The 14,040-nt window shown below is 40.6% G+C and overlaps 1 protein-coding gene across 5 annotated transcripts in view; it reads left to right on the forward strand.

The window, feature by feature from the left end:
- The window catches only part of fmnl3 (formin-like 3), a 34,579-nt gene that overhangs the window by 2,462 nt on the left and 18,077 nt on the right, over window positions 1-14,040 (forward strand). For all 5 annotated transcript variants that reach the window (XM_035656922.1, XM_035656921.1, XM_035656924.1 and 2 more), the window contains exons 2-4: window positions 12,761-12,844; window positions 12,992-13,072; window positions 13,601-13,677. In XM_035656922.1, the coding sequence (XP_035512815.1) occupies window positions 12,761-12,844; window positions 12,992-13,072; window positions 13,601-13,677 (242 nt within the window). The remainder of the gene's footprint in view (window positions 1-12,760; window positions 12,845-12,991; window positions 13,073-13,600; window positions 13,678-14,040) is intronic.

Genomic DNA, 14,040 nt, shown 5'->3' on the forward strand with positions numbered 1-14,040 from the left:
ACATCAGGATGCCACATTGGCCGTTTCACAATTACTGGTAGAATTGGTATAATATCCTTCAAAGGAGCTACATTTTTTTACATTTAGTTGCGTAACGTTTTAGTCATGAAACATCACTGCAACTTGCACCACAGTCGTCTCTTACAGTTTCCACCACCACAGAACCAGACAGGCATAACATGCATAAAGACACAATTCAGAAACGTTTTTAATGTAGAGAATACGCTACCTGTTTATTTTTTGTTCCTCACAGGTGCTTATTTTGTATTCCCCACGCCACATTTCAACATAACCACACCCGGCCTTGATTTTCAGCTGTTTAAGACCTTAATTGCAGCATCATGCAGCAAAGAGCTTCACAGCATTAGTCTCATTCTTGCACCCTTTGTGGAGGCTCCGTGTTTCTGGAATAAAGCCATTATTTGCTTGGCGGAGCTATCAGCAGCTACAGAGTAAAGCTCTCATATGAAGAGACTAGCACAGCAAGAAGCCATTCAAGGCCGGCTTGTTAACTGCTGTGTCTCAAAGTCTCAGCTAGTGTGACACTTACACACTGTACTAAACTGTTAGGATCTATCATAACAGCTCAAGTTGTGTCTTTGTCACGTAGATGACTAGTTGGACATTTTATATGAATGTAAGGTTTTCCACGTGATTGATGGGTACTGATTTGTAGCCGTCATATTTCCCGTTAAGGGAGGAAATTTTTTTTATCCTGCCTGGAGACTGGAACAGTCTGCAGTTGTTTGACTGCCCTGCAACGCAAAGTAAATCCCTGTTATTATGTTCAGCCGTGCAGAGCAGATGATTTCTATGCAAGAGGCAGTAGACTCAACATTTCAGTTGTGTTTTTGACTGGGAGAAGTTTTCAAGCTCTCTGACCCCACCCCGCCCTACCCCATAGTAGCTCCAGATTTCCTTTACTTTGTGGGAAAGGATAACATGCTTGTATATATTAGTGTTCTTATCAGACAATGGTCCTCTCTCCACCCTGCTTGCCCCTTGTTGTGAGATAAAGGCACTTCAAAAGCTTCTGTCTTCATGTTTGGGGTTCCTTTGGAAGTCAAGGCCATGGATCTGATCTCCTTCCAAAGTATCATATATATTTAAAATAGTCTGAGAGGTTTCTAAATTTAGCAGGGGTTGTTCTAATAGCAACCCCTGCTAAATTAACATAATTGGTTTTGTTGCAGCCTCAAAACACACTTCCCGTAAATGATATTTGCATTTTGGTGGTATAAGTGTAATTTCCCCTCCTTTGGACCACTGTTTCCTCCTCCACGATGCATGCTACTGTAAACGGATGTGTCTGCATCTGCATGGTGGGACTGAACCTCTCCTCTCAGACACTGCTCACAGACGTCCCACTGGACTGACAGCAGCCCATAATGATGTCATGGGTGCTGCAGCCTTCGCCAGTGTAGTAATATCCCTGGGCTAATGACTTTAACAGGGCAGCTCTACTTTAGATGGTCGAGGGGAGTGGAGGAGGGGTGAGACCTCTGGGTTAGCTTCGACTGCTTCATGCGGTCTGCTAATAAAATGCCTGGATCAGTTCTAACCGGCAGCATGTGCTAAAGGCATCGTCTCCTTCGCGTCTCTTTTGTCAGAAACAGCCTCAGCTCTGTTTTTTGTGGCTGGAAACAGCTGCCTGGCATTTTCCTTTCTTCGATTTACAGGGGAAATTGCATTGTAGCCAATGGTTATTGTGGTTGGTTTGCTTTACAATAAGAACTGTGTTCCTGCAGGCTGCTACAGGGTGCATAACATGCCATAGATTTACAGATATTTCTCACAGACAGAGGACATATCTATTATTCTATTCTATGTCTTTTTGTTGATCTGCCCTTTTCACTCGTCTCTTTGTCTGACTCTTACTTATCTTTGGTTTTGTGTGATTCCAAATGGAAGTGGAACCTCTCATTCACTCCCCCAGTCAGTGTTTCCTACCTTCCCATTCCCAGAATTCACTCTCACTGTGGTTCTGTCCTGCAAAATAACCTCCTCCATATGACTCTGTCCTCATGAAAATGATGTGAGATGAGTGAGTGGCATTTTCAGAGGTGAAAGTCTGGCCTGTGATCCTCTTTCAAAGTGCCTGAGCACCAATCCACTGCTGGATTCCTGCGGTCTAGTCTAGGCTGAGGCCACAGGAGAACTCAGAGAGGGAAAATTCCCTTTGAACTGGCGGTCTGCCACTGTTCTTGGTTGTAATGACTTTACCAACATTTTCAAACAGCGCACACATATTTAGGAGCTGTTACAGGAGCAGCATGGGATTATTTTCACCACTTGATTGCGCTGGAAACCATCCCAACCGATTTGTCTGACTCTGCTCAACTCCCTACATCTTTTATATTCTGACATGGAGTTGCATCATGCGTATAGATGTGCCATTGCAGCTTTTCTTTTGAGGTTTGATTGTTCAAGAGGGATATCTCACCATTAATGTTGTGCAAATGTTGGAAAAGTAAGTCAGTGGTAGTGAAATCAGACATGCTGACTGTGTGACTCTAACATCTTGTCTGACATCACTGTTTCTTGATGGCTAAAGTCTAAAGAAAGCTGCAGTGTCTGATAGATGCCACTTAAGTGGAACTAATGGAGTCAAGCTGTGCGATGCGTTTATTAGACGTGAAAACCTAAATCATTTTTATTTGTTTAATGGCGGTTGCAGTTTATTTATGTGCCTTGTATGTCTCCCACTCCCTTTCTCACACACATCATCGCCATCTTTGCTCATTTCTAAAAGGAGAAAATGTGTTTGTTACGTCACTTAAGTTGGAAGAGTGTGTACATCTGGCTCAGCCACCCACCACTATGTCCCAGGAAGATGGGGATTATGGGAGTTGAGTACACACAGTTAACTTGGTTTTAGAGCAGCAGAGCGGGCAAGGTGGGAGGGGGGTTCATCACAAGGCTGCCCACCTGGCTCTCTCCACCCTCGGGCTACAATTCCCCCAATCCGGGCCAGGCTTTATGGGGAGTTTTAGTGCTTCTCTGCGTCTCTCCTTGCAGTTATTTTGGAAAGCAAAGGTCAAGTTAAAGACCATGACTGAGCAGATATAACATGTCAATTAGATAAGAAGATCATTGTCAGTCTCATGTCTTTATGGTAAATAGGAAGCTATAGCCAGCAGCCAATTAGCTTAGCTTAGCATAACTACTGGAACCAGGGGAAACAGCTAATCTGGCTCTGTACAAAAAACTACCAGCACCTCCAACTAATCACTATCGCTCACTGATTAACACAACAAAACAAAATGTAAAAATGAGAAGTTGTGGTTGGACAAAGCCAGGCTAGCTTTCTCCCTAAGTTTCCAGTCTTTGTACTAAACTTACTGGCTGCTGGCTGTGGCTTCATTATTAGCATAAAAACACAAGAAAATACCAAACTATTGCATTTAAAGCCAGACAGACCAGCAGAGATAAATCATAAGTAGTATTTGTTGTTTACTTTTCCAAGCACTTTATAGGGGCATATTTGTTCTTTTTCATTTAAACACAAGTTGTTTGTTCACATCACTGAAATCGGTGTAGATCTGGATTTATTCATCCATGCAAAGAGGCTGCATGTGTTTACCATTTATATGCATATGTATGTGTTTTTTGGTATGTGCATTTGTGCATGTCAGTGGGGGTTTGCATGCTGCCCTAATGCAGCTGCACCAAGGCTGTAGGTTGGAGAAGTGATTTCCTCCTCAATACAATGGGGACTCTGTTGGTCAGTGTTGTTTTAGAAAGGGGGCCTCATCCCCTGGTGCCTTTTGTGCCTCTACACTCTTTTTACGTGGACGCTCAGAAGAACTGCTGTACGCCCATTTAAAGAGCCAGTGGGTTACGGCTGGATGCTACCTCTCCTATGCACTAGTGACATGATGTAATTTTTTCCCAGGCCTTCCTTAAATTACATACAGTAGTCTTTCTTTATTTTTTATCATTTCTCAAGACTTCTGCTTCTGCGTTGTTACAGTTAGCCCTTCAAGGGAATGAAGTCATACTGAAAAACAAAGGGGAACTTTTTAAGACGCTATGACTGATTCAGTTGTTTTCATGTGCATTTTTTACACGTCTGGGCTTTCCTTTGCTTTTGGTTTTTCTTCCTATTTATTTTATTATCATTGTTTCTCCATCCCTCCAACACTGTCCTCAACACAGAAGATCCTTAGAAAGTTCAGTTGATTAAAAACTTTTATTTCTTCACAGCTCAGTCCCAGATTTGTTGCCCTTTCTCTCTTCATCTTTTTAACTGGGCAGCGTGTCAAAAGGCCTGGCCAGCATGAGTTATTGAGGCATTCATGTACCTGCATTCCTGACATTCTTTGTGTATATCATCTGTTGGCTGGGGCTTCCCTGGACCCTATTTGGACGCACAGAGGAGAACAAACAGGATGTTCGCTACACAGAGATGAATGAATGCCTCGGATTCATCACCAATTGTAGTATTTATTTATAACTCAGTCCTAACGTCACTTATATCTTTGTTTGTGTTCACATTTCCTAGATACAGTTTGCTTAAAGAAAACAAATAAATTGGACGATATAGTTGTCAGGTAGGATTTCTGAAATAGATTTATGTCACTGTAGCAGAAATACATTGTAGATAAGCTGACATAAACAAGTGCGCATTTCAAGTTCGCTCACGTTTGAAGCTTGAGGAACATCTGGCTTTAGAAGGACTTTGAGCTCAGGACATTTTTGTCTTTATCTCAGGCTGTGGCCGGTAGTTCAGCTTCAAGAACCCTGTGATGATAACAGCCTCTAGCTTCAACCCAGCTATCACCGCTGTCGATCACTGCTATGTCACCGGGTAAATAAACGGATTAGCAAATGGGCTCTGGAAGGTGGTTCTTGATTTATCAACCGAAAATGGCATTTCACCAACTTCCTGTTGCTTTGACTGGCTGTGGAATGTCCATTTGGTCGTGAGTTGTAAAAAGGGACTGGAGGAAAAGTTATTTCTCTCTACAAAGTGACTCAGAGGTCACAGACTAGAAGATTCGAGTTCATGGGAGAAGAGAGGAGGCTTCAGAGTGCATTTAGGCTGGAGAAGGGAAGGTTGTGGAGTAGCAGGAGGGCAGCGAGGGCTAAAAGAGTCTAAAAACATCACACCACAGCTGTAAACTGTGTTGCCTTTAAACTCCTGATTTAACGGGGATTTAACACTCCATGATTTGAGTAGTAAAGCTACTGAGGGAAAGTTTCAGCCATTAGAACAGCTTAGAGTTTGTGCTGTCTATTGTACCACTGAAAACATCAGTCAAGTAATCAGACATATATATGTATAAATAAATGAACAAATCTGATAATTGATTAACTGTTGAAGTCATTAACAGGATCAGCTGCTTTTCTCTTTTTTATGTCATTGTAATGTTTTAGTCACTTTGACAAAACTAGCAATTTAAAGGAGTCACCTTGGAAAAACTTTGATTGGCACTTTTCACTATTTTCTGATTTATAGACTAAACGATTAAAATATAACAAAACTAGCAATAGTGACTTAAAATGTAAATGTTTCATTTAGTCATTTAATTGGGAGAAATTAGAGAGAGAGAGATATTTTGATAATTAAAATGTATGTATTTTTAGCCCAGTTTACCATAAATCAACTAATATCAATATTTAAGAAGAGTGTAAGCTGTGTAGAATATGCAGAATTTTCCATTTTCATTGTTAGTGGGTTTCTAAATGTAATGCAATCTTTGTTTGGATCAGTTGTGTTACATTGTATTCACTTTCTACAAGTTTCACATGGTGAATGTGGTTTGGGGATTGACTCTGCATTTGCATGTAAATAAGGTGCGTTCCCTTACCTGTTATGTTAATATCTTAATAAACAAGCTCTTAACTGGTTTGTTTACATATGCTTTATAAACAAGGATCCACCATCAGGAGATCAGGAGGTGTGGAAAGGGAGGGGTGAAAACTCTACTTCTCCGCCTGTTAGAAAAACATCTTCTCCTCTGTGCTCTCCCTCCCTCCCACCTTCAGTCCCGGTATCTGGGTGAGCTCGTAGCGTCTGCTTAACTGGCCTCCCGGTCTTCCAGCATCTTTGTGCATGCTTTGTTGTGATTGCCTGGTTCGGGTTACCTCACTAAAGAGCGATAAGGTGATCGGGTGTCTGCTCAGAGAAAGGGCGGCAGTGTTTTCTCACACTCTGCTCTGTCGCTTTCAATTCAGCGGGGCTTACCTGGGAGCTGGAAAAACACCTACAATTTATCCACACACACACAAACACATTGTTGAAGTTGATGTGCAAAAGCACACGCTCTCATATTACACATAACAGCTATGGTACAAACCTGACATACACTAAGGGCAGTTTGATTTCCTGAAGAGTGAAGGAAGTCCCTGCAGCACCGTGACGACAACAGCTGAGCCCCCCATCCTGTCTCCTCTCATTGTGTTTCAATACTAAGGAAAAGAAGGAACCTAAACAATAGCACTGCCCGTTATTAGTGAAAAGCTAGTGTGATGTATTTAGATGCTGTCATAGACTGATTCACACTTTACCATGAATGATGTCATTGAATCAAGTCATCGCGCTCGATGAATCTCACCTCAGTCATAGTCTACTGTCCAAAAAGATGGTTCTGTGTTTATCCCCCTGTCCTTCCTGTTATTTATTTCTCTTTTCTTTTTTTCCCCGAGGGACACATTTATCTTCTCTTCAGCTACCTTTTGGCAAAGGAACCGGTGCATCAATGTCTTTTGTCATTGTGAAAGCCTAAAATATGCTCAGTTAATATGCTCTAAGAACACATAAGTCATGCCAGGTCCCATGCTCATTTTGTTTTCTTTACCTCCTTGTTGGCTCTACTTCCTGATAGGGATCAGTGGCATGGCTTTTTCTGCCTTCTTCAGACAGCACCCTTCATTAAAGAGCTTCTGGTCTTATCTTTCCCCTCACTGGCTGGTCCAGTATTTTGCTTTGTTACCAGATCATAAGAAATATGTTCAGAAATGTGTTGCTTTTTCATATATAGCCACGGTGCTTTGAAACAATATATGCTAAGAAAAAAAAAGAGCCCAACTTTTTCTCTGATATTATTAATGATAAAGTGCAGCCAGATATCTGAGTGTTATCCTGGACTCAAACATTTTAGCAGCCAAATGAAATCACATACAATGTCAACCTTTTATTCGCTGAAAAGTACAGCAGGAGTCACAGGATTAATGTCCCAACAGGATCTGAAAAAGCTGATTCATGCTTTTATTACCAGACAGTTAGTCACTTTCCTTTCAGGCTTCAGCTGCTGAAGTTGAAACAAAACCAAAAAAACATTACCTTAATCCTCAAATCTCTAAACTAAAAGCTTTTTTTTTTGTTGACACTGGTATATTTATTTATAGATTTAAAGGAATAGTCTCATTTTTGGAAATGAAGAGATTGATACCACTCTCATATCTGTCTGTTGAATATGGAGTTACATATTATCTTTTTATCTTGTTGTTTTATCTTTTTGTCTTAATCTGTGAAGAACCTTGAATGGATGTGTAAGAAATGTGCTATACATGAACAAATAAATGGCCTTGCTTTGCCCTGAATGTGTGTTTTAAGCTTTGGTGTGTGCCTCCACTATGTTGCTGGGAGAGCTTACATTTTCGTCATGGTCCCTTCTTACTGGACCCCACCCTGATGACCAGACACTCAGACCTGTTAAAGTAAAGAGGGCTGTCTGGGCCTCAATGACTGAACTGCCACAGGCTCTGTCCAGCGTAGGGTTAGGATAGTGAGCTCTTTAGCCACCCACTCCTTTCCCTCTGAGCTGATGACAACTAAGTCTGGCCCGTGTAAACCTATCAAAATAGATAAAAAACACAGACTCTGCGTTTCCAGCTCGCTGAGAGAGCACAAAAGAGAGAATCACATTGAATGCATTTGCTTGGCAGGCCATTGAAATGTTGTTTGAGTCTGTAAAATTGGATTTAAGGCAAAGCTCATTTATGAAGTTTATTGTTGTGTCATGCATACAATTATGCCCAGCTTGCATCAGCTTACAAGCCACCGCACATTCATGTAAGCCAGATCCAGAATGCTGCACATGCACTCTCAAACAACACAAAAACACCTTTAAAAAAGATAAGAAAATCTATTCTTTTTCACAGACCTCCACTGCCTACAAGGAATTTCTGAAATCACTGATAAAAACCTTTATTCTGGATAGGTCACCTGGTAGAGCTGGCGCCCCTTGTTGCAGCTGCCCAGGGTTCAACTCTGGATTGCCTTCTCTTCCATGCTTTTGAGACAAAGTTAGCAAACTTAAACACATCAAAATGAAACAACTAACAAGTAAATATTTCCGGTTTTTCCAATCTTTAATTATCCTAGTGTGTACACTACAGAAGAAAACACAGCTATGTCTTGCAGAATCAACTTCTGTTGCATTCCTGGGAGCAACCGAGGGAACAGCTCTGGCAATACAGTGTCCTCTCCAAAAACAAACAGGCTGAGGGAAGTCTGCAGGCAGGGCTCTAACATTAAGAGTAATTTAGTCTGGTCTGTGGTGGTGTTATATCTTATCCTGACTGAAAGTGTGAAGCTGTGAGAAAGATCAGGGGGAGGAAACATCCTGTCACTCTTTTCCATTTGTCTCTCTGGGAGTCTCTGGCTGGAGCAAGTCGTAAGCTCATCTCAAAGCTAATTGTAAATCAGGTCGGATTAGGAAGCTGTCCAGTTTAGGGCAGATGGAGTTGCCCTGTTGACTCTGATGTCTGAAGTGACCATTGGCTCTGCAGCATCCCCCCTCAGTTGTAGGGGTCTGTGCGTGACTTGAGCGCTATGCTGAGTCCCTGGTGGCTCTCTTGGACTCTCCATGCCTCCTTAACCTGCAACCTGACCCCCTCAACTACTTTAACTGTTGAGTCTTAAAAACCTCCGTCTTCCTTTGTCAGTGGCTCAAATGTCTCTCTGTTTTAGAGTTTATGCCCTCTCTGTTGGCCTTGTGCTACTCCAGTACTTAAATCTCCTCCACAACATCCTTTCACCTCCAAACACTTACTCCCACTTTGTGTTTTGTCCTTTGTTTGTGCGTAATACTTTTATCTTTTTTTAGCTAGTTACCTGTTATTTCTTCAAGGGCTGTAAACAAACACTATTTTTCACTATCAATTTAATGGTTCTTCTTTTTTAGTAATTGTTTAATTCTGTAGTCTATGAACTGTCAAAAAATAGTTCCCATCATAATTTCTCGGAGCCCGCAGTAACGTCTTCAAATTACTTCCTTTGTCCAAAGCTCAAATGTATTAAATTTGCAATGATATTAAAACAAAGAAAAGCAAAACCTTCTCATATATATGAAGCTAAAACCAGCTAATGTTTGGTATTTTTTTAAACAGTTAATCATAGAATCTAAATGAATGTTGATTCAATTTCTGTTAGTCAACTAATTAATCTTCTCCACTCTTATTTCTTCCATTATAGCTTTTGTTACTGCATCTATTTACTTCTTTGTTGTAACTGAGATGTGGGTGCAAGAGATCTCACCATAAAAAGCACAAAAAAAAACAAACAAACAAGTTAACCAGTTTAACCATATTAGAGTTTAATACAGTGGAGTTTTTCATTATATTAGTATTCTGTAGCCTCTGTGGCTCTGGTTGGAAACTCCGTCTCTTGTTCTGGTTCACAATGGGAGCCTAATGATTGGAGAGATATTGTTGATAATAGAACCAGTTCATCTGGTTGTGCAGTGTACTAGTGTTATGTTTTAACCGGATTTTGCTCTACACAGCACCAGGGGGCATACGCTGACCCTGCCCACCAGCCATTGTTAGAGATTTTCTGTGAGGAAAAAAATAGCTCAAATGTCAAAGGATGGGAATGGCACAGCACCAAATCAAAACAAAGCTCCACATTGAATTCTTTGTCGAGCCAGTCTCAGGTCAAACAAGAAAGTCCTTGCTGGAGGAGAGCGTGCGTGGGCAACGTGGCAACATAACAAGCACCAAACATTTTTGGCATTTCTGTAGTATTTTACCCCTAAAATGGGCCTGTGAATCCAAAACTACAAAGTGCCACTGCTCCCTCTCTCCCATTAAATGACTTCTTTTTAGCTTCTTATAAACACAGGAAGTACAAGATTGTATCACTGTGGGAGAAAGTGAAATGAAATTACCTAAATTTGGTTAGTTGGCTCAAATGACCCAAATGTAGTCAGAGAGGAAACATCCCCTCTCCTTTTTGCCTTTTCGCAGGAGAAACCTCTGTTTATACCCATTTTTTTTTAAACATTTGTGGCTCCACGCACATCTGCACACAGTCCCACCTGTATTTGTTTATATAACCCGAGGCTCTAACTGACAAACAGCAACACTATTAAACACCAGAGTCTTCAGTGTGTCTTCATTGCTCATAATGGTATCTATTTAAATTACTGATCATGATTGAATTTTCTTTTTACTTCTAATTAATGTTTTTACAACTGAAATCTTTTTAATATCTAAGTACAGTGCAGGTTTTGACTTTGTTTTGCTCTTTTGTCTTTACTAAATGGATGAGCCTGTGTGTCTGGTCTTCATGTTTTCCAGTAATTTAGAATTACATTACTACAAAAGGGGACCTTGCTCTTCGCCGATTTGCCCCACAGTTCTACTTTAGTATGCATGACTGACCGAGAAAACAAAGGAAACTAGGCTTGGGGCCTGGACAAATTCTGGAGTAGATATCTGAGCTAATTTTTTCATTTACCCTTCAGGTGTTTACATCTAGATTTAAGCCCATGGAACATAATCTGGAGTGCATTAAAGAGATCCACTTAGTGCAATTAGTACTTCTTATTCATTTCTTTATAATGGATATGACTATTGGTCAATCCACTTAAACTTTGGTGGACGGTTATTTTTTCTTGCTCAATTGATTAGTTGTTTTGTCTAAAAAATGTCAGAAAATTACGGTTTCCCAGAGCCCAAAGTGATCTTCAAAGCTTTTGTCTGACCAACAGTCCAAAACCTAAAGATATTCAGTTTACAATGATATACAACTGTGAAAATCATTAAATCCACCAATTGAGAAGCTGTAACCAGAAAATATTTATTATAATCGATTGATTTACAAATGTCTTCAGCTCTATAGTAAATTGTAATGATCTAAATTACTATTATTAACTGTAGTGTAAGTTTACAATCAATAACTAATTAAAGTTAAATAATTAATTAATTCAGAATCACCCATTTGTTTCTTTTAAAAATAGCTTTAAATAAGACTGTGGGTAGTATCCAGTCTTTGTTAAAAATCCCCAGAGATAGATAATTTATCAGCGACAGATACGGATGGGAGATACTCCTCTTCACTTCCTAATACGACTTCCCTTAAGACTCCTGTTGGTAAAATTTCTCCCAGGCGAGACAGAGAAGGAGAGAGAGCAGCTTGGGGGTCAGACAAGAGAGAAAATGTACTACTATAAACTACTATTATAAACAGGACACATTCCTCCTGTAATTCTGGACATCTGGTATGCATGTTGCTTCTCTCTTCTCTCCTGTGTGGGATTTATAAAGCAGGTTATGTCAAAGGCCCCATATGTGAAATCTTTGCACTGCTTTCCACTGCAGTTATAGCCTTTCATAGCTTTGTCAGTGAATTTTAGCATTTTTGCATGTTCATAAAGGGCTTTTCTGTGGCATTACACAGGCTGCTTAAGGTTGCTGCAGTTGTTTTTGAGCATGTTTAGAAATGTGTGATTAAATATGCTTTTTATTGTGACATTATTAGTCAGCTCCATAAAAATAAATATTTCCTTACCTCTTGTCTTTTTTTGACAATGTGATTCATGATGTGCTGATAGCGTGAGCAATGTGCTCCCAATGTGGAAAACTAATTTTAAAATACTCACATGTGATATTCCACTCCTACCAGTGACGCATCAGTTGCCATAGGAACCTGTATATGTTATTTTCCATCTATCAAACACACCATCAGTAGCAAAATGCCGGTGTGAACATCACATGGCCTGAGATGGGTTAACAGGGTGTTGGGTGTTGCGTTTTTTAGATTTGAGGCTGAGTTATAGCTGTAGGTTAAAAGTCAAGCTGACAGGCCATTTGTGGCCAGGCTTACGGGCTTCTGTTGATATGGGTGAAAATGAGGGTTCCCAGTGCAAACAATCCATCATGTCTCTTTAAAGAGAAACGCTAAGGCGATCAGTTTCTGTGGCTGGCGAGCTCCCTCATATCGCTGTGCTTCCTCATTTTTAAGATTTCCGTCTCAACCCCTGTTTCCAAGCTCGTTGGCTCTGTCAAGGAAGCTATTAGTCAAAAAACTTGTCGTATAGTTTGTGTTATTTCTTTACAGTTGTCACGAGGACATAAAACACCTAAGTGGGTTGGTTTCCAAACACAAATTAGAGCATTTAGGGTTTAATTTGAGCCACAGTAAACTAGCAGCCTCAGGACGTCTTGTGTGGCGTTCAAGTGTTTTTATGAGTGGATTAGATGACAGGTCCAGTAATATGCCTGTTTGATAGTGGCTAGTTGTGGTTAAAAGAAAAGTGTTTCCTGAGCGTTACTAAGACTAAGACAGAGGAGATGCGGATCATCTCCTGCGGCAGGATGCTGAGAGTCAACACAGGAAGTGAGGTCATGGTGTAAGTCCCCAAATTTCGGCTGTGCTCTGCTGTTGGCGCCAGAGTCCTGTAAAGCGTCACTCACAGACACACACTCAGACACACACTCAGACACAGCTGCTATAAATAGGCAAATAAGCAGAAAAAGGAAATATGTGGTTAGAAATTAAACTAATGCTTACATTTTATATTTTCAGAATTCTATGAACCTGCCTCCAGACAAAGCCCGGCTCCTCAGACAGTACGACAATGAGAAGAAGTGGGACCTTATCTGCGACCAGGTGCATTCATTAGCTCTAATTCATAAATGACAAAACCAGCAATCATAATATAGACACACCAGCCATCATCACATTACTCATTCTGCACCAAGCAGAATAACTTCAGCAAACACACATAACCATTCTTACTCTGTTATCTATCTTCAGGAGAGGTTTCAGGTGAAGAATCCACCTCACACCTACATCCAGAAGCTACGAGGATACTTAGACCCTGGAGTCACACGAAAGGTGGGACAGTACAAATCACTTTTCATATAAAGTTTCTGCTTAAAAGAGAACTCCATATGTTTTATAAAGCCTTTTGTGGCTCTAAAGGGAGCTGCATGAAATATGAGATAAATGGCCTCAAGTGATGTCACTTGAGTCACTTGGGGCAGAAGACGATAAGTCTAAAAAATAGTCTGGAGGTGTGGAGTTAAAAAGTAGTGAGTTTGCCTCTTTAGCCAGCTCCTCATTTACTACTTTACAGCTCCATTAGCTGCTACTAGGATAACACACCTGGATCTCTGAATGAACTGTCAGCATTCTACTTGCATTGTGGGTAATGTAGGCACCAAGAAAGAAGATAAGAAAGAATAATGCATGGAATAAAAAAGACAATATCTCTGGTTCTGCCGTATTGATTTAGATACTTATTTTATTAAAACTATCCATTGTGATATGTCAGTATTCTTTTAAAATGATCCTGTACACTCTGACACTTTATTAAGTAGTATTTACACAATGATACATTTGTAGCAAAACTCTCTGTTACAGAAGTTTCGCAGGCGGGTGCAGGAATCTACAAAAGTCTTGAGGGAGCTGGAGATCTCACTGAGGACAAACCACATTGGGTAATCAATACTTATCTCTCTCATTTTAATCTGTGAATTACACAGATCTGTTTATGTGCGTGAAGCTTAAGGAAAACACATTATTGTCTCCCCGTGTAAAGAATAGTCTTTTCTGTGCTCTGGCTGCTGCAGGGACCCAGAGCTCTCTCTGGTGCCCAGATATCCCCCATTGTTTTAACTTGCCAAGCTCTGTAGCTCTACTTCATAGAGCTGGTCCTCATAATGCCCAGATGGTAGCCATTGTGCTGCCTCGTCCACTCCCCCATAGTGTTGAGCAGGAAGCTTTGTTGTGTATGCCAGAGGGACAGGAAGCCTGGCTGACCAATGCTGAACCCAGTGAAAAGCTTGAAAAATACACACACA

The sequence above is a fragment of the Morone saxatilis genome, unplaced genomic scaffold, assembly GCF_004916995.1.
Source record: "Morone saxatilis isolate NCDOM2014 unplaced genomic scaffold, NCSU_SB_2.0 Contig15, whole genome shotgun sequence".
Classification (NCBI taxonomy): Eukaryota; Metazoa; Chordata; class Actinopteri; family Moronidae; genus Morone; species Morone saxatilis.